Source organism: Barbus barbus (assembly GCF_936440315.1).
Source record: "Barbus barbus genome assembly, chromosome: 18".
Classification (NCBI taxonomy): domain Eukaryota; kingdom Metazoa; phylum Chordata; class Actinopteri; order Cypriniformes; family Cyprinidae; genus Barbus; species Barbus barbus.
Genome location: NC_136746.1, coordinates 12,048,218 through 12,070,192, shown reverse-complemented (window position 1 = coordinate 12,070,192; position 21,975 = coordinate 12,048,218). Strand labels below are relative to the sequence as shown.

General features: G+C 37.6%; 2 protein-coding genes across 2 annotated transcripts; both read left to right on the top strand.

Moving 5' to 3' along the window:
* Positions 1-1,392: 1,392 nt before the first annotated feature.
* On the top strand, positions 1,393-3,216 carry lingo2b (leucine rich repeat and Ig domain containing 2b; the record flags this gene model as incomplete). Its single annotated transcript, XM_079440373.1, has 1 exon — positions 1,393-3,216. The coding sequence occupies one exon, from the start codon at positions 1,393-1,395 to the stop codon at positions 3,214-3,216; it is 1,824 nt and encodes a 607-aa protein (XP_079296499.1).
* A 10,219-nt stretch (positions 3,217-13,435) lies between these two features.
* Positions 13,436-21,362, top strand: LOC306884469 (guanine nucleotide exchange factor C9orf72-like). Its single transcript, XM_079440348.1, has 10 exons — positions 13,436-13,517; positions 13,814-14,373; positions 14,463-14,558; positions 15,732-15,796; positions 15,896-15,968; positions 16,045-16,161; positions 16,310-16,545; positions 17,991-18,048; positions 18,156-18,265; positions 20,186-21,362. The coding sequence occupies exons 2-10, from the start codon at positions 13,927-13,929 to the stop codon at positions 20,370-20,372; spliced, it is 1,389 nt and encodes a 462-aa protein (XP_079296474.1). The 5' UTR covers positions 13,436-13,517; positions 13,814-13,926; the 3' UTR covers positions 20,373-21,362.
* The last annotated feature ends 613 nt before the right edge of the window (positions 21,363-21,975 follow it).

Below are 21,975 nucleotides of genomic sequence, written 5' to 3'. Positions count from 1 at the left end.
GGATGTTGTAAGATGTAATTATACATTCCAAAGACGACTTCGGATTTCACGATGGAGACATTCATTTTTAATTACAAGCCTAAATGGCAGTAGTTTAGATGCAGGTTTAAATGATGCATTCTCACGCAAGATAGATACCTCAGAAAATGTAAAAGCTCCCTTGCTGGTGATTCTTATCTGAGAGGCTGTCTGTTCGATTTTTATATTGTCTGAAATAAGAGGTGTATTTCAACCCATTTCATGTTGGTAGGAAAGTCAATCAATAGATAATAATAGATAAGATATCCAAAGGTAAAGTGTCATTATATAAAAATACACAATTAAAAAAAAATTAAAAAAACTCCTTTTTGTCTCTAATATTGATGTGCCTTTTTCTGATTTTATATTGTATGCATATTTTATTGTCGTAGTTAATAGTGTAAGCTCCCTCATCTTCCCTAATTACCTGGTGATTTCACATAGACATAAAACATTTAGACAGACATGGTTAAAATCAGTCTTCGTATCTAATCTAAATGACACATTTGTGATCTGAGTCTAACATACCTGTGGAATGCCTGCCTTTTGCTTTCCTCCATTATTGATTTCGATTGGCAAAGCAGGACTTGTGCCAAGGGAGCATGGGGTTTCCATGGTTATGGCATGTTTGGAGATGTCTTTCTGAAAGCAGGTTGTGTGTGTGTGTGTGTGTGGGTGTGTGTGTGTGTGCTTATGAGAGACGGAGAAAGAGACGATCGATGCACCACAGGGTTCCTATCAGCTAGAATCAGCAGAGGTCTTGCACAGAGGAGGTGTTGGGAAATTGGGATGGAACAAAGGACATGACGTGCATGTATGAGCATTACAGGGGTCATTCTACAAAACACAGGATTATTTGTGTCCCTCATGCTGTTTACATACTGCCTGTATAGAAATAAATGCCAACTTTTACTATCAAACATTTTTTATAAACAAAACTAAAAAAAATTTTTTTTAGAGTTTCATTTATGTATATCATAAAAGACTGTGTCACTAGGTCAATGGTTAAGGAAAAGAGAAAAATCTGGATGTTAACTGAAATCATATTTAGTTTTGTCCCTCTCAGTAACTATTGTTTTTAGTGAAGAACAAAAAGTTCTGGAAATTTCTGGAATCGCAAATTGAACTGTGCTCATTTTATTAAATCAACATCTAGTTTCTCTAAATAAATAAATAAATATATAAAAATAAATACATTTGAAAACAAGCCTATACCACAGCTGATAATTTTAATTTAAAATGATCTTGTACAATGAGCTATAGTCTCTCATATATGTATGTGGTTGTTTACATTACCTTAAGTCACTAATCATGCAGCCATCTCTCTCATCTATATCATATTTCTTTGTCTCTGTTTTCTCTCTGTAGGTGGCCATGCTGTTCTCTCTGTTTTCTTGTGCTCTGGGGCTCTCCCTCCTGCCACTCCTCCTGTTTCAGTGCCCCGCCCACGCCTGCCCTGCCCGCTGTGAGTGCTCTGTGCCCACGCGTTCTGTGTCATGCCATCGCAGGCGGTTAGTGCAGGTGCCTGAAGGCATCCCTATAGAGACAAGGGCATTGGACCTCAGTAAAAACCGTCTGCGCATTGTGACGCCACAGAACTTCTCCTCACTGCTGTTGCTGGAGGAGCTGGACCTCAGCAACAACCTGTTGTCTTCTGTGGAACCTGGCAGCTTCCGCACTCAGCCGCGGCTACGCTCGCTCCGACTGCGCAGCAATCAGCTGACTCTGCTGCCGCGTGGAGCGTTGTCTGGCCTCAGCGAGCTCACTCTGCTGGATGTCAGTCAAAACCGTCTTGTTATTCTGCTGGACTATGGTTTTGAGGAGCAGCGGAGGCTGCGGGTACTAGAGCTGAGTGATAATGAGCTAGTGTTTATCGCCCCACGGGCCTTCAGCGGCCTGGCGTCCCTGCGCTCTCTAACACTGCAGCGATGCAACCTGAGCACAGTGCCCACACATGCTCTCGCACATCTACATGGTCTAACCAGCCTGCGATTGCGGGACTTGGGCATCGCGGAGCTTCAGGCACACGCATTTAAGGGTCTACCACGACTGAAACACCTTGAAGTGGACCGCTGGCCTTTGTTGGAAGGGTTTCCGACCTCCGCTTTGCAGGGGCTGAACCTCAGCACACTCTCCATTACCCACACCAACTTGACGTCCGTGCCAGTGGTGACAAATCTGTTGTATCTAATGCATCTCAACCTCTCTTACAGTCGTATACGTGTCCTGCCAGCAGGGTGGTTGAGGGGAATGAACCGGCTGGAAGTTGTACGTGTGCGACAGTCTAACCTGCTCAGTGTGGAACCTCAAGCCTTTCAAGGAGCCTCCTCGCTGCGCCTTCTTGACCTTTGTTACAACCGTCTCTCCACGCTTGAGAGGAGTGTTTTTCCTGCTTCTGAGGCCCTACAGACTCTTCTGATTGGCCAGAACCCATTAGTGTGCGATTGTCGTCTACGCTGGCTCTTGGAGAGGACTCCACCTTTGCTGTATGGCGATGTTCAACCTGAATGTAGTGCTCCTGCTCCCTTGGCTGGGAAGCTTCTTAGGGACCTGGTGGAACCTCAAATGTCTCGCTACGTTATCTGCACCAAGCCCAGGGTTGTCTCAATGGCAACTTACCCAGCACAGGCAGAAGAAGGACAGAGAGCTTGGCTATACTGCAGTGCAGATGGGGCTCCACCACCTTCTGTGTCATGGCTGACACCACATAGGCGACACATTACCACAAAGAGCACGGGAAGAATGGTGGTCCACACTAATGGCTCGCTGGAGTTCCGCATGGCAGAGCCTCAGGATAGCGGCATGTACGTGTGTGTGGCGTCGAACCCAGCGGGCAATGCCACTCTGTCCATCACTGTTGCTGTTAGAAGCTCAGGAATCAGGGATAGAGCCCTTTACGCCAACCGCAGCTTTCTGTTTGACTCCGACTACAACAGTTCCCTGATTAATGGCACGGAGGAGTACACCATAAGGGTGGTGCTGGACTTCACCACCATCCTGGTCTCCACAGCAATGGGCTGCCTCAGCTTCCTGGGTGTCGTCTTGTTCTGTTTCTTGTTGTTGTTTGCATGGAGCCGTGGCAAAGGGAAGCACAGAGGTAGCGTGGACATTCAGTATGTCCCACGAAAGCGGAAAGGCGCAAACTCAGAACTTACAGAAACAAGTGGGCCCAGACGAGTCAACATGAAGATGATCTAAACTTTTTATATGGCCGAGGATTTAATGAGTTGCATGGTTGCGTATGCGTGTCTGTTGGACTTTGTGAGTCTTTGGGTATATATGTGCTGCAAAAGATGCAAAGGATGTATTTAATCATGAGAGTTTACATGTGGTATCCCAATGAAAAAAAGAAAGAAAAAGAAAAACGCCAAACCATATAATGCACGTCTTCTGCGATGCTTCATCTGTGGAAAGCATTATTTGGACAGTGCAGACGTGATTAAGTTCAAGTTGTTGTATATATTTCATATTTGTGGGAAAGAATGGTATATTTCTATATATATATATATATACGAATATATCTATTTACAGATACATTAAAATTACCTTTCAAAACGCTGCAAAAACTCAAGTTGTCTTCCCCAATAAGCAAAGTATCTACTGGAAAAAGCCTCGGCAGTGCTGTGTTGTGAAGTGTTTGGTTTTGCTCAGAATTCCTGTTCTCCTGGGACATCCTCTTCTTAGCAGAACCTCCGGGGGAACCGGAGAGTTTCCAGCCATTTTGTTGTAAAGAAGTTAAAATGCAAGAAGCCGTTTGACATGTTGGGTTCCAGGGGCTGTATTTGTGACTCAGTGGAAGTCTGTGGAACTGTGTGAAAATATTCTTTTCTTTTCTTATGTTCTGTCAAATGCTGCTCAAATGTTTTTACATACTAAATATCTGGTTATATTTTCCAAAGAAAATAAATATAAATCGTACAGCTTGATAAGTGTTACTGTCATCTCAAATCGTATTCTTTCCTGTCTCAAGTGTTCCCTGTAGCACAAAACAGATATGAACCTACACCTTGTTAGCCTTATTGCTTTTGGTGCTTGTTATATATATATATATATAAATATGTGACCCTGGACCACAAAACCAGTCTTAAGATGCTGGGGTATATTTGTAGCAATATCCAAAAATACATTGTATGGGTCAAAATTATTGATTTTTCTTTTATGCCAAAAATCATTAGGACATAAGTAAGTAAAGATCATGTTCCATGAAGATATTTAGTGAATTTCCTACCATAAATATATCAAAACTTCATTTTTGATTAGTAATATGCATTGCTAAGAACTTTATTTGGACAACTTTAAAGGTGATTTTTTCAGTATTTTGATTTTTTCACCCTCAGACTCAAGATTTTCAAATACTTGTATCTCAGCCAAATATTGTCCGATCCTAACAAACCATCCATCAATGGAAAGCTTATTTATTTCAGATGATGTAGAAATCTCAATTTCCAAATTGAGATTTTGTGGTCCAGGGTCACATATATACATACACATACATACATACATATATATACTTACATATACAGTCCCCTGGAACAGTAAAGACAAAATTGCTCTGTTGGCTGTGGAGTCAAGACATTTGTAAATATGATTAAAAGATGAATATGAGACAAAACTACAGAATGTCACATTTTATTATTAGCCATTTCAACACATACATGTTTTATAAAAAGAACTGCACGTTTAGGGTTCATCCCACTCATTGATGTGAGCATAAGTATTGGGGCAGTTGAACATTAGGCAGATATAAAAGATTAAAAGCTATTATTTAGTTGCAGATCCCTTGCGCTCAATCACAGCAGTGAGTCTGTGACCCATAGACATCACCAGACTCTTGGTCTCATCCTTTGAAATGCTTTTCCCAGCCTTTAATGCAGCCAATTCCAATTGTTGCTTGTTTTGGGGAGTTTCTGCCTTTACTCTCCTCTTCAGCTGGTGAAATTCATGTTCAGTCAGATTTAAATCTGGAGATTGACTTGGGCAATCTAAGACTTTCCATTTCTTTGCCCTTATAAATTCCTTGACTGAACTGGCAGGGTGTATTGGGTCATGGTCCTAATACAATATGAAGCACTTCCCTGGTGGCATTTTTCTTGAATATCGGTAGGCAAGATGGTTTTGTACCCTTCCAAATTCATTCTGCTACTGTCATCATACATTAAGTCATCAGTAAAGTTGAGAGGGCCTGTTCCAGAGACAGATGCATGCCCATGCCACGACACCACCTCCACCATGCTTTAAAGATGAGGCTGTGTGCTTGGGATCATTTACAGTTCCCTTTTTTCTCCACATTTTTGATTTCCCATCACTTAGATAAAGGTTCATCTTTGTCTCATTGGTCCATAAACACAGTTCCAAAACTCTTCTGGCTCACCTTTGTGCTTTTTTGCAAACTCTAATCTTGCCTTTCTATTTTTGGTGCTGGTCAGAGGTTTGCATCTTGCTGTGTAGCATCTGTAATTCTGTGTCAAAGTCTCCTGAGGACAGTAGATTGTCAGAGCATCAGCCCAGTTTTCTGGAAGTTGTTGGTGATTTTACAGACACGTCTTTTAGGGTTCATTTTCACAGCTTTTATGATTTGTCTGTCATCAACTACTGTTGTTTTCTCAGCCGATCAGGTCGTTGTTGGTTGCTGGTGGTTTCCAAACTCTTGATTTCTCCATGCCCTTTGTTTTTACTAGAGCTCTAATTGACTTCCTCTTTTCTTTTAGTATCCAAATTGCTTGCTTTTCTCTCCAAGTCAGCTCCCTCATCTTCATCCTGGTTTGTGTGTGTCATCATCGAATGCAAGATTCAGAATGCAGAAGTAATGGATATAACTGATACAACATATTCCTTGCTTTTAATATCTGAAGAATTAATGCAACAGGACACAGCTGATCACTTAGAAAGTCCTGTGAGGCAACTGTTCCAATACTTATGCTCACATCAGATAGAGGGATGAAGCTCTAAAAGTGCTGATCTTCTTAGCTGGTAAAACATCTATGTGTCGAATCACCCAATAATAAAATGTGACATTCTGTAGTTTTGTCTCATATTCATCTTTTAATCATATTTGTAAATGTCTTGACTCCACAGCCAACAGAGCAATTTTGTCTTTACTGTTCCAATACATTTGGAGGGCACTGTATATATACATAAACACACACACACACACACACACACACACATATATACAGTATATATATATATATATATATATATATATATATATATATATATATATATATATATATATATATATATATATATATATATTCATAACAATTTCTTTATGGTGGAAAGTCACCATTTTGCATGCAGGATATTTCTGTTGCTAAATTTTCCAATAATCTCAATTATGGGCTAGATTATCACTGTGGTTGCTTAGCAACAGGCATATAAAATATAAAAATGTAAAATATAAAAGCTCACTACTGTTGGTCAATTGAAATTTCACATACATATCCAGCTTCTCATGAAGCATAAATTGTCTTTGTTTTATATTTTTTTGTAAAATTTTCCATCTCACTAAATTGCAAAGGACAAGTAAAAAGGACAGCTCAAGTAGTTGTGAGAAAATGTCTTCAAGCAAACATAAATAGCAAATATTCCATTATAGTATAGTAGATGCCTTGGCAGTGACCTTTTTTAGGGCTCTTAAAAGCATGAAATGGACTTATATTTGTCCCTGTCTGTTTCCTTTGACGTCACAGCTCAGGATAGACACTTGAAGGATTTGGGATTGTGCATGTACTTCTGGTGTGATCAACAAATCAATGTTGTCATGATGTCATTTTCTACTTCTCCAGGGTGAAAAAAAAACCTGGCTCAAAAAACGGTATCCAGAACCAGTGTTGGGTAAGTTACTTTCAAAAAGTAATTAATTAGTTACTAATTACTTCATCAATATTGTATTTAAATTACTTTACTAATTACTCTGTCTGAAAAGTAACTTAGTTACTCAATAAGTAACTTAATTATTAAAATAGCTAATTAGGCTACATCTTAAAATCCCTAAAATCCCTATAAACCTTAATAGAAATTAAACTCTTTATTCTTTAAATTTGAGTCAAACATAGAATAGTTTAGCCTTTTAGCTTTAAAACAACTGTAATACTTAAACTTTATAAAAATGTAACCTCCTTTGGTTAACAAATAGAAATACGCTTAAATGTTAAACAGTACATTTCAGTTTGAAAAGATGTTAAGAAAAAATCAAACTAGTAAAATCCGTACAGGTTTATGTAAAAATAACAAGTTAATGTAGGTAAGAATAAATTACAGAAATGATCTTCTCTGCTGAATAAAGCCATGTCAGATCGCGCTGTTCTTATGAGGTAAATTCATCACAAGATGAATCTTCTTTCAAATATGATGAAAATTAGATGAATCTTTAATTTTTTTTTTTTGTATCCAAGTGAGGGTGTTTGCGCGCAGGTGACTGCATATAATGAGCTCAGATACGGGAAAGACTGTAGCCTACCTCAATTTCATACGGATTAGGCCTACATAATCAGATAATATTCGTTTTTGATTTGAATTTGTTCATTTAAAAATTCAAGCTTTTTAGATTCAATTGATTTTTGTCTTATATGTATCCGAGTATTTAAGGTTTCTCTGTGAATCAGGAAAATCTGAAAGTGAACGAGCCGGCGCACGGAGGGTTAAAGCCGCTGCATTCAATTTTATCTTTAGACGGTAAATTTACATTTCAAATTCAATATTGATTTTAGAACTGTTGAAATTATTTACTGTATGTAACACAAGTACTTTATAAGTAACTGTAATTAAGGAAGTCGTGGCCTAATGGTTAGAGAGTCGGACTCGTAATCGAAAGGTTGCGGGTTCGAGTCTCGGGCCGGCAGGGATTGTAGGTGGGGGGAGTGAATGTCCAGCGCTCTCTCCACCCTCAATACCACGACTGAGGTGCCCTTGAGCAAGGCACCGAACCCACAACTGCTCCCCGGGCGCCGCAGCATGGCTGCCCACTGCTCCGGGTGTGTGTTCACGGTGTGTGTGTGTGTGTGTGCATTTGTTCACTACTCACTGCTGTGTGTGTGCACTTGGATGGGTTAAACGCAGAGCACCAATTTCGAGTATGGGTCACCATACTTGACAATACGTCACGACTTTTTAAATTACCTAAAAATGAACAGTAATCCCTTACTTTACTTTTTCAGTGGATAAGTAATTTAATTACAGTAACGCGTTACACCCAACACTGTCCAGAACTGAGTTTCCATGAGCAAAGATGGCAGACTTCAAATTGCAGACTACCAGGTGGTCACATGCCAGGCAAGCACTTGCCATTGAAATGAATAGGAACCCTAACTGATAGCTTTCTCTGTGTATTATTGACCTCCTTGATTTAGGTGTACAAGCACAAAGCTGCTGAAGCTCTATTGATTTTTACTTAATACAGTTAATCTAAATTGGTCAGGCAGGATTACTTACAATATTCTTGGAATATTTTACATTGCTTCTCTGAGTGTGTTCATGTTCATTAATTTCAAACAAATTATAGGTGAAACTCACACTCATCTGTCTAATTATCTGTAGTACATTCATATTATATTTCTTTTGCTGTACTGAATACAAAGGACTCCTCATCTTTTGATAGGTGTTTGATATCTTTTTAATATATAAAGGCTTAAGCTGTGTTGGTTTGATTTGATTCTCTAGTGTCATATGCGATATGATCCCTTGTTATACAACGTCTAAAAGTGTCATTTTTAAAATACTTATTCCAAGTCTTGATGTCAGTTGTGTTACATCTTAGCATTTAATTACCTACTTCATGCTGTTCAGGTTGGACCTCGTATATTGCAACTTGAAGCTATATACTATATTTCTTCCTGACTCTATCTTAACTCAATTTTAAAAAGGAAAGACGGATGGCTAAACATTGTACTTGATATAAGCACTGCACTGAATTAAATTTAGCCTATCCAAACAGATTATTATTTTAAAGTCTTTCCTCCACTTAAACTGCTTTAGATTGATCGTGTTACACAAAAGAGCAAGGGCAGAGTTTTCCATCAAGACAATGTGCCTCAGGTTACTACTTTTTGTCATTGGTGCCAAAAGCAGTCCAGCTGTATTAAAGAAACTGCAGGCCAACTGGACACTATTAACATCTATGTGCTACACTACCAGTACCTTAAAATTCCCTGAAGGTTTGCTGGTCTTTATGAGCTTGTTTTTCACACAATCAAAAGCATCTAAATATACCTGAACTAATCATGTCCATGTCTATGACTCACAAACTGAAACAAACTGAGTTGCTTTTACATGAGTGTGTGAGTGTGCGTCATCATCATACGACTATGGTGTTCTGTGGTGAGTGCTTGACCTTGCAGGGTTCTGTCAGGACGCATTTGGGGTGAAAATATGAGCAGGGGCCACTTTTCTATGTGAATGAGTCTTCCTCAGAGACACATTAAAGTATCAGGAACTGATGGATAAAAGGCTTACTTCAAGATGGACCTGGGGAACCACCTGCTACCCAAAAGAAAATGCAAGAGAGAGACAAACATATTAGAAGGACTTTAGCACATCAGTAATCTCAAGAACAATAATTCATAAAATCAAATATTACTACAAACACTTTAATTATTCAGACATACCTTGAATTTATTATGGTAAAATGAATCATGTCGATAACCTAGTTCAACCTGTGGATCATAGAGAGTAAAAATGATGGTTTGTTCATACCATGTCAGGAAAATGAATAATATAAGTACTGAAATTCAAATCTGAATTGGGGATAACTTACCACACGTATTTTTCACAAAGCACCACAAGTGCATCGCACACCACAGCAGTATTTCTTGTGCCGTTTTTCAGTGGTGCTGCTTCTCATGCATTTCATGTTTGTGACAATTGAGAATACTATCTGAAGAGCTGTATATGAGTGCTATTTATTTATAGCACTGTGTCTCTGAATCAGAGTATCCCAGACATCAAAATTTCATCAAAAAACTTTAAAGATAAATCACTAAAACTGCTTGTTGTTTGCGTTTGTGATCTGATAGAGCAATTGGACTTGGAAATGGTGACACTTGATGATACATATACTGTATCAAGCATTTAACAAAAATACAAAGCCATGCAGTCCGATTCACAAGCATTATGAGCTGGTTGTTTTACTGAATCGTTCTGTATGACTCACAAACTCAGGGGTCTGAATCAGTCTCATGAATCCTTCACAGAATGAACTCAAGCAGCTACTAAATCAACAAAAGACTCACCTACTGAACTGAATCATTAGTCCACTAAAGCCATTAGGCTGCTCTTACATGCTGTGCCACCAAAAAAGAAAAAATATATTCTCTCACTTTCTCATATTCATGTCTTTGTTGATAATTATTCCCATTTTTATAGTTTATGGTAATGCAATGAAATTCTCAGCCTACCAAATTCAACATTATAAAATAGAAAACAAAAACCGAGAGCAAAATGAGAGAGCAAATGGGTCTTTTCCCCTCATACTTCACTATAAAATCTTTTTAGTGGTTCTTGGATTATGCCCCTCTACTAGGGTCATAGCTTGAAAAAGTTTGGGAACCCCTGCTGTGAACAGTCCCAGTTCAGCAGTTATTTCAACGAGATTTCCTTCACCCACTCAGTTCCCAGACAAAGCTCCAGGGAAGCTGTTCCTGCAGTTAGTGTACTGTAAATCACTTCAGATAAAAAGCACCTGATAAACGACAACGAATCAATATTTCCACAAGGTCCTGATTTTGAGGGAATAAAATGCTCCGCCCAAAACACTTTCAGATCTTTACCCTGTGGATTAACATCACTGGAAAATGGATGTTGGCTAATGATTACCAAGATGGGGTTCATCTCCCCCATATATTTCACTCTGACTGATGGGGAAGGAGGATGAGTTTGGACTAAAGGTTTGCCAGCGGTGCCTATCTGCCTGTCAAATAAGCAAAATAAGAAACAAAGGGGAACAACATGTCACCAGCGGAACCCCAGTCATAAATCTCTGAGCCTCTCTCATATTTTAAAGTGGCTTCAGTTCCACCATCACACAACACAACCATCCCCCATGGGTTTGTTTGCCAGATTTGTCCTTCTGTTCTGACTTTTTCGCGGCTAAAAGCATGCTCGATTTGAGCTTCAGCCCGCTAACATGACGGTCATGTTGCATATGTGATCTTTTCAGACCCATGGCATTAGTAGGACTGTTCTGGAAATAATAACCCATTACCCATCTATGTGCGGGCTGGGGCGAGCAGGAGCCATGCATCTCCACTCTTCCACACCACAGAATGATGGAATGAGGAATGGGGTGGAGGGAAATCACTCTGGCCGATGTAATGACTCTGTAAAGAGAAGACATGACAACTGCTAATCAGCGAAGAGAGCGTGTGAGCACGAAGGTTACATTTAGAAACGCACACACATACACACAAACTCATCAAGACTAGCCCATAATCAGCTTCTCATCACGCTAATACCAAAGCTGCACACTCATCCGTACTGAACTGCAAATAATTTGTTGCTATATTTCCAATACATTATGTAGCCAAGCAAATCAAGCAGAAGGCAACAGCTCTAACAAAAGCCTGCGCAAATGATTTCCCTCCCGTGCTGTCTTGTAACCTGGCCTTGGATACATGGATACAGTTGCTAGGCACCACCTAAAAGTGTCGCTAACGTTCTCACTATTGTTGCCAAGGCAACCTGAAATGCCTTCGTCTCTCTCCGCTCTCTGCCATCACAATAACTCAACAAGGTTTGTGGCATTGTAATGGAAAGCTGAGAGCACAATATATATCACCTAACAATAGTGGTTCGAGGTGGTGAGGGTCAAGTGGTGTATTGAACCACAAAATTGAGATCAGTGGAACAGTTCAGCGAGGCCCGATGGTGTGTATTACAAACTGAGAGGTAGAAGGATGATGTGCCAATCAGGAGTCAAGAGTGAGGATGATACTGCAGCTGACCAAGAGTGACCACAAGAGAAATTTCATCAGTACATTTGGGAATTGAACTCTGAGGTGATTTCACTTGCTCAATTTCATATCTGCACTTAATTTTACATCCTAACGTTCACCTTCTCATTGGCCCTTGAAAAAAAAGGATACTTTCTACATCTATCCCACTAACCTTGGGAAAATTAACCATGGTTTTACCTAAAAAAGGGTTCTATAGTTAAACCAGGGTAACTACAAAATAACCATGGTTTACTAACCTTAGTTTAAGCATGGAATTTGTAGCAAAACTATACAAATGTAAGTCAATAAGACAAAAACCATGGTTACTACACTTTTACTTTAATTACTTTACTTTACTTTACTTTTGTCATTTAGCAGACGCTTTTGTCCAAAGCGACTTACAAATAAGAAAAAGTAACTAAAACTAAAAAGTTACAACTCTATAAATACTATCTACCCACATATTTAAGAAAATAAAGAAATTAAATAAAATTAACACATGCATATAACAACAACATTTCAATAATAAACATATCAATGAAAAAATTAAATAAAAAGCTACTACTATCCCTTGCCGGTGTCCCTGCCCGGTGGAGTCGCACGGTAGAGTCGATGGTCTTTACACTCTTTACTTTTTTACTTTTGTCATTTAGCAGACGCTTTTGTCCAAAGCGACTTACAAATAAGAAAAAGTAACTAAAACTAAAAAGTTACAACTCTATAAATACTATCTACCCACATATTTAAGAAAATAAAGAAATTAAATAAAACCATGGTTAATTTTCTTAAGTGTATATTTGTCCATACTGTACATTTAGCAAACTCAAAGTATAGTTTAGCCTGCTGTTCTAGTAGCATTGTACAATGATGGTATCATGTAGTACTAAAGGATTATTGTATTTATGTACCGGTTGGAAAATGTCTTTACCTGCAGTGACTCTCGCAGATGTCTAACTTAATAAAGACATCGGTCGATGTCAAACGATAGGTTTGTTTCAGTAGATTGTAGGTGAAAAATCCTCTTCATCTAATGTTCTTGTAGCTCTTTGTGTTGTTATAAAGTATTCAGTCCGTTGGTGAACTCTACGGTTGATTTATTCAGACTATTTAGCGAACGCTGTATTCTGACCCACACACTAGCATATGCTACTACTTCATTTACTATGACAAAAACAGTTAGAATAGTATGCTAGTGTCCCGAGTGCAGTCTGATTCTTTAAAAATTATCGAAAGATTCAGTCGCGAGTTATTAAATAACATATTGAAGTAGCTATGAAACCCCATTTAGGTAGGTCATGGTAAACAAAAAAATCCATTTAATATAATTGTAAATAGTCTGCAACACAGTTCGATACTATAATATAATAGCGATATCTTCCTCAATACAACACGACTCGAGAGGTAACTGAATTTCTCCCTCGTCTCTGGTCTCGGGTAATCTTCAGCCGCCAGAGGGTGCTGCTGTGCCCTGCTCTTCAGCAGCGCTCTTCTTCGCAGCCTTCAGCCTAATGACTGCAGGAAACCAGGAGAAGGGTGGACGAAATGTGTTGTTGTTTTGAGCCAAAACAGGTAGGATTGTTTATGTGTAACATACTGGCAACAAAATGTACCATGACTATTCAAGCTAATGCAGACGTGTTTTATAGATGGATGTCGAGGTGTAGTGATTAGCTCGATGTTTGTCAGATAACGTTACATGAATCTCTGTAAAGGCTCTAACATATTTTCACACCAATGATTTATTCTTATTCGAAAAGCTCGTGCTTTTTATAGCAATGCAATTTTATAACATTGTCCTAGCTGACATGTCATGACACTGTTTTCACTTTCTAGTTCACTGTATTTTTTCTGTTCCTCTCCAACAGATTGCATGGGTGCAGTGTAACAGAAGGAGGATGTTGCAATCTGTTTGTCATCACTGACTTCTGCTTTGTGAGACTGACAAAAGAGTGACTGTAGGTCTGTGTGAGTGGCCGTCATGTCTGCAGCCTGTCCCCCGCAGTCTCCTGGTGTGGTTAAGCCTGAAGTGCTGGTAGAGGACTGGTGTCCCGTGTTGGCTGCAACCTTTGCTTACTGGGACAACATCCTAGGACCTCGTGTACAGCACATCTGGGCCCCCGAAGGGCAGGGGTTGTCACTGCTCAGTGATGAAGAGGTCACGTTTCTGGCCAATCACACGCTAAATGGCGAGATTTTGCGAAGCGCAGAGAGCGGCGCAGTGGATGTGAAGTTCTTCGTCTTGGCAGAAAAGGGAGTCATCATAGTCTCGCTGATTTTTGACGGAGAACTCAAGGGTGATAAGAATACTTGCGCGCTGTCAATCATGCTGCCACAGTCAGAGCTAAGCTTTTACCTGCCACTACACAGTGTGTGTGTAGAGAGGCTCAAACACATCATCCGCAAGGGACGCATCTGTATGCAGAAGGTCTTTGCTCAGAGTTGTGCATCTTCTACTTGTGATCCAGCTGTTGTTTGTTTTCGTAATGCATGTGCTGTGTGTGTTTTATCATGTAGGGTTACAACATAATCTCTGTGTTGTCATCTGAGATTGTTCCCATAATGGAGCTTCTTACCTCCATGAAGAAACACAGTGTACCAGAGGAAGTGGATGTGAGTATTTTGACATATTTTAGGGGCTTCTGGACACTTTTTGTTTACAGTGGGAATTTAGAGGACATAGGAAATGATGAGGATAGAGAAGAAGATTTGTATGCGAGCCAGACTCAAACTTGCTTCTGTCATATTTACCCAGGTGAAAAACAAGTACACTTCCATAATGCACTTAAAGTGCTCTATTTTCGCGCACTAATTTTGTACTTAATACACTAAAAATTATCCTTTAGTACTTCTTAAGATAAACTTAAGATCATTTAAGTGTACTCAACTGTGCTATTTTGAGACACCATGAATATGAACTAAAATGCACTTTTAGCATACTATCTTTGTATTTAAAAAATGTATTTAGCTACCACTTGTAGTACACTTGAGTGTACTAGTGTACGAAAGATGGGTTCAAGTGGTAGCTAAATACATTTTTTTTTGCATTTACATTTGCATTTATATAGTGCTTTGTGTATTGCTGTACACCCAAATAAAATACTACAATAGTTATAAAAAAAAATAGTACTAATGCAATAATTAATAAAAAGACAAATGAGTAATGAAATGAAAAGAAATTAATAAATAAGTGCAGGTAACCTATTGATCATATAATTTTTTGCCATTTTTTCTGCAAGCAGTGAGCAGAACTGAAATAATAATAAAGATTATGCCAAACTACTTACTATGTTAATTAAAGGAATTAATTAGGTTTTTTCTTCATTATAAAAATTAGGAAAGTTTCACGCTAACATTTTTGTGCCCCCAAAAATCACAATTAATTTTAATTCAGAAAAAATCATGCATCACAGCATGAAAGAAATGTATTCAAGTCATTGTATGTATGAATGGTATTTTTTATATATATTTTTGAATATATTAATAACCAGAACAAAACAATTTGCATCGTCATTAACTCATTAATGAACATAGTAAATACTTATAAATGTATTATTTATTAAATTTGGCGTACTATATTAATTCTAATTTATAAATAAATACCATTGTACAAACAAAACGGTGGTTAGTTCCTAAGGGTGTACAATATGTATCTAGCTGGAAGAGATCCTCACTCAGTGACAATTACATTAGATCTTTTTCTGACAATTTTGAAATATTAAATGTTTTGAATGTTTTTCCTCACTCTCATTGAAGCACATAAAGAAATACTTTTCCTCGTTACAGCTAAAGGACACTGTGCTCAATGATGATGATATTGGAGACAGCTGTCACGAAGACTTTTTACACAAGTAAGACATATCGCATCTTTAGTAGAAGTCAATGATCTGAATTGAGTTGCTTGTTTTCATTGTTTAGGTTGTGATGTTTGTCATCCTTCTCTATCATAGGGCTATCAGCTCTCATCTTCAGACCTGTGGCTGTTCCATGGTGGTTGGCAGCAATCCTGAGAAAGTCAATAAGGTGCTCATTCCCACATGTACATTCTCAAAATTCATATCGGAGTATGAAAGTCAAATAATTATGTTTCCTTTTGTAGATTGTGCTCACGCTGTGCCTCTTCCTCACTCCTGCGGAGAGGAAGTGCTCTCGGCTGTGTCACCCCAATGGCTCGTTTAAATATGACACCGGCCTCTTTGTTCAAGGCCTCCTTAAGGTATCCAGAGTGTCCCTCCACGGGAAACTCATAACCACTGCCCATTTGCACAGAATGTCCAGTTCTAAATTACTTGGGTCCATAACCATTAAAGACTCCTGGTGGCTTTGCTGTAATGTTATAAATGACCCTCTTTTCTCTTGCCTAGGACTCCACGGGCAGCTTTGTGTTGCCCTACCGGCAAGTGCTCTACTCCCCATACCCCACCACCCACATCGACGTAGACATTAACACGGTCAAGCAGATGCCACCCTGCCACGAGCACACATATCATCAGCGACGCTACATGCGTGCTGAGCTCAGTGCCCTCTGGAAGGCTGCCAGCGAGGATGACATCAGTTCTGACAACCTCATCAATGCCCAGGACTCCTACACACCAGACTTGTATGACCTTTGACTTCTATATACCTTCTTAGTCTGGAAACTGTATCACGATTGGCTGATTAATTCTTATTGACAGGTTAACAAGATCTCTTTTATTCAAATACACAATCTATATTTAAGGGATAATGTACAGTGAGTTGGTTATTATTGCAGAGTGAAGGGAGCTTGTTTCGTCCCGAAGGTTTTTTTTTTTTTTTTGGATTAATTCTGACTGCTGGTGATTAATGACCTACTGACTATACATTATCCTGCTTATTATATGACTACTTACCAAATTTACAAAGAGATTAAATGTGAGAAGAAAGAGATTGCAGAGCGATAAAAGATGTATCAACTAGCAGGGATGAAGGATAGTTTAGTAGTCATTGAATAAAAATATTAAAATGTTATTTTTTGATTAAAAAAACCTATAAATATGAATTGCTCTTAGGACCTGTTAAAATATATGGTAATGCTTTCCAATAATGTTCACAAATTAGTTCATGCATTAGGAATAAATTAATCTTAATTTATTCATAAATATGCTAATAATTGTTTTTAATTTATGTTCTTTCCTAAAACAGACTACTGTTCAAAGGGGTCAGTAAGAATTTTTTGAAAGAAAGAAATACTTTTATTCAGCAAGAATGCTTTAAAATTGATCAAGAATGACAGTAAATACATTTATACCATTACAAATAAATGCTCTTCTTTTTAACTTTCTATTCATCAAAGAATCCTGAAAATAAAATCATAAAAAAAGCTGTGTAACAGTTTCAACATTAATAATAATAATGAGAATTTTTTTTAAGGATCATGTGACACCAAAACTGGAATAATGACTGCTGAAAATTTTGCTTTGCCATCACAGGAATAAATTACATTTAATAATACATTAAAATAGAAGTTATTTTAAATTATAATAATATAATCTTACTGTTTACTGTATTTTTGATCAAATAAATGCAGCCTTTATGAGCTGTAAAATTCTTATTCAGTGTTACTGTTGCTTTAAGTAATGTAAACTGCTAATGTAAATATATTTTGATCTGAGTTCTCTGTATGAAGAAATGAGCTCTGAGATGCTTGTGTATATGGATGTGTGTCCTTGAAATTGTGAATACTCCCCACTCTCTGTTAATGTCATGGTTCAGGGCTGTGGCCAGCATAGAGCTGCATCATTGATTTGTTTTCAAGCACTGTCAGAGACTGTTTGGCCGAGAATTTTTCCATTAAAAGTTGCTGAGAAGGGAAACAGAGACATTTTACATCTCATTTGAGGGCACTCACCATGATCATTCGCTCGATACGCTGTGTACACATATAAAAACAATGTAATCAGCGTCACATGTCAAGTAGTCAACTTTTGAATCTTTGTTTTAGAGAGTTAAAAGCAGTTTCTCAAGAGGAAATGAGAGGTTTCTTTACCTTCTGAATCACTAACTAAACTTTATGGCTTTTCCTAGAAATATATTTCAAGATGTGATGCACAAAGACACACTTGTGAAGTCTTTCATAGATGAGGCAAGTCTGCGCGACTCCCTTTTGACTCCCTTTCTTCTGAGCTTTATAATAACATTCTCCGCTTTGACCTTGATAACGTGTATGTTTGCATCTTTGTCGATCTCTAGGTGTTTCTGTTGAAACCCGGTCTGTCTCTGCGGAGTGTGTATTTGTCCCACTTCCTTCTTTTGCTGCACAGGAAGGCCCTGACACTGCTCAGATATATTGAGGATGAGACGTAAGTACAGCAGCTTTGAGCTCACATCTTCTACAGACGCTACGTGTCATTTATTGGACATATTTGAACTAGAAATGAAGTATCATCTGCTTACTGTAAATAATTCATGCACTCATGCAGTGAATGACAACAATTTTCAGTAACATCAAGCTCAATTTTTGTACTATTATGTACTGTAAAGGTGGATGATATAGACCCTTTTTTGTTGACGTCACGATTACGTCACAGCGCCAGCTGGAGGCAAAACAAAGGGAAAACTAGAGGCGGCCAATTCAAACCAGCGCATATTCGTTTACTTAAGGAGCTTAAAATATCGTCTTGTTGTGATGTTGGGTGCCAGAATCGACATAGTACAGGCTCCAATTTGAAATTTTATGGCTTTACCTGCTGCCACTGCCAGACAAAAACCGACAACTGTGGTTAAAACGCGATAAAACAAGCGGACTGGACAGAAACGATCGTCAAAAATGCTCGCTTTTGCAGCACACACTTCTTATCAGAAAGGTTCAATAAAGTATTGTTTTTTGTTGTTATGAGTGCATCTAAAGATTTCTTATGCATCTCACGACTATGGCGTGAAATAATGTCTGCGTGCATGTGTGTAAAACAACAAATTGACGATTATTATGCTTAATCATTTGTAATTGTACATTGTTGTGATTAATTGTGGCTGGAATAATAATGTAGCTGTGATAGTTGCCTGCTGAAATGTATATACATCTTCATGACTAGATAGTCACTGTGAATTTGTCTATACATGTTAGATGTGAGTCACTCAACCAGAGGGAATCCTGTCAGATCGACCAAGCTTTGAGTTAATGCGTGTGCGGGTCGGCCAATCTGGTTTCGTCTGTTAAAATGAACCTTTTCAAATAACAATCGTGGTTCCGGAAAGCGAGCGACCTTCCATATGCAGGTAAAATCGGATTTTCTCCAGTTATTGTTAAAAAAACAAGCTAACAAACTTCATAGCTAGCGTTAGTGAAGCGGTCAGGGGAATCTTTCTGCCTCCACCTAAGCTCCGCCCACAGAAAAACGTCACTATGTTTACTAACAGAAAAAAGGGTCATTCAGAAGTTTGGAGTTGGGAAGATTTTTAAACATTATTGAAAGAAGTCTATTTTATTCATCAAGAATGCATTTATTTGATTGAAAACGCAGTAATGTGAAATATTACTATAATTGGAAGTAACTGCTTTCTGTTTTAATTGAATTTATTCCTGTGAATTTTCAGCATCATTACTCCAGTTTTTAGTGTCACATGGTCCTTCAGAAATCAGTCTGATATGCCGATTTGGTGCTCAAGAAATATTTCTTATTATTATCAGTGCTGAAAACAGTTGTGTGCTGCTTAATATATTTGTGGTACATTTAACTTGATACATCTTTTTCAGGATTCTTTGATTACAAAGTTATTTATTTGAAATAGAAATCTTTTGTAACATGATTGGTGTCTTTACTGACCGTTTTAATCAATTGAATGCATTCTTGCTGAATAAAGTTATTTTTAGGAAAATTTTGGTAGTGTAAACTATTTTTTTTTAGCATGATTAAAAATTTTAGGTTGGTTTTTATTTTTTATTTAATACAAGTCATTAATATTGCAATGAAATTTTATCAATAAATAGAAAATTATTTAATATAACAGTTTTAGCTGCTCTGCATTGCTTATTTCAATCCAAGCAAAAAACTAAAAACTTCTTTTTAAATTCAAATCAAATTTTAATTAATTAAAAAAGCTCTCCTTTTTAAAATTAAAATTTAATTTTAATTAATTAAAAAAGGTCTATTTTTTTAAGTTAAACTTGCTAAACATGAATTCCACTATTACTTCAACATACCTGGCTGCATTTTTAAGTTACGATTATGTTGTTTATTTTACGGTAGACTCATTGTGTTTTTAATTATTATTAATTATAGGCAGAAGGGCAAAAAACCTTTCAGATCTCTACGCAACTTGAAAACTGATTTGGACTTAATGGTGGAGGGTGACTTGAATATCATCATGGCGATGGCGGAGAAGCTGCGGGCAGGCCTTCACTCCTTTGTTTTTGGGAAGTCTTTCCTTACCAGTGTGCAGGAACGTGACCTCCTCATTAACTTCTGACCTCTGAACCCTGTGCTCATCACACCATAGGACACTCTTGCATCCTGATGTTTATTTTAGCATATTTATTATGCACTTTTTTGTTTACAGCCTTCTGAACAACACCTGCTGCTGAAATATCGACTGATTCACTTGTGCTTTAAAATAATGATAACCTGTTTAGTGATGCTGATTAATTCATATTTGTGTGAAGAAAATTGTGCTGCCATGAATGGCCATATGAGACACTTAATTGGGACATATGGGACACTGTTTGGATCTCACACTTAATGGCTTTTTGGTTAATGGCTAACTAACATATACCTTCATTCACTGCACAATAAATTGATGAACGGAACAAAGATGAAGTCATTTTAATCCCACTCTAAGTTTGTCTTCTATGGACATGATTTACCTCTCATTTAAATTGGAACACCATAAAGTCATTTAAAATACGGTTTAATTAATGTAACCTTTACACTGTAAGAACTTTCCCTGGCCTTTTACTTATGATTGTCTGTGGACTTTACAGATGATGGATGTGTTACTTTGCAGAACCCCATTTACTGGGAGAATTTTCTTTATTCCTTTACTTGAGTCTAACAAACTAAACTAATGGGTAATTAAATGGCTCATACTTTTGCATCTGGCTTGGGGCATGAATATAGGAAAGCTGGTGGAAATGTGGGAAAAGCGAAGTGCAACTTGACTCATAAGGCCAAATCTCTGGTGTAAAATGTGCAAGGAAGTCAGCAAATAACAGGAAGGGCCCCATAGACATCTTGCTTTCATTTTGAAGTGTTCTTCCACAAGATATTACTCCATTGCTATGTATGTTATATATCAAACAAACATTGCATTAATGGTAGTTTCCTAATGTTTTTTCTGAATATTTTGGACTATTTATGAAATCATAATCATAAGTTTATTTTAAACTGACATGTATATTGATATATTTCAAGTTGTAAATGTGTTGGCTTAATAAAGTGTGCCTTTTGTTTGTGAAACATGCACCTGTTAAAATCCTTTAATTATTCACTGTTCTAAATAAAGAAAAAATAGTTTTGAGGCTTATATGGGGATTATATTATTATTATACCTTATTATGGTTTGATGAGACAATAGTACACTTTATTTCTGTAGTCTTGAAGGGTTGGGCTGGACAGAAAAGCATAAGAAAGAACAGTCTATTATTGATTTTATTTGCAGTACAGTGGCAAAAGTAGGTGAAGTCAGTTCTGTCAAAAGGATTTTTACAAAAAGGCTTAAATATACTAATATATTCCCACATTTTAATATTCAGTAAAATATTTTCCAGCATTGATAGCACTGTTCAATGTTATATATTTCCTATAATAAATAAATGGTTATAGTGCATTGAATGCATTAACCATATCTTACATTTTTAGATAACCATATTATTTGTAACGTACCACAGATAGTCAATACCTTAAGAAAAGTATTTTTAATTATATTACTTTTTTGAAGACCAATTTAACTTTATTTAATTTGGTAAAAATCTTAATTACTGTATTAGCGTTTTCTTTCCCCCTCCTTGACAGTTCATTAATCTACTGATTCGAGTCTTGCGTTCAACCTGACACAAATAACTTACATTTTATTG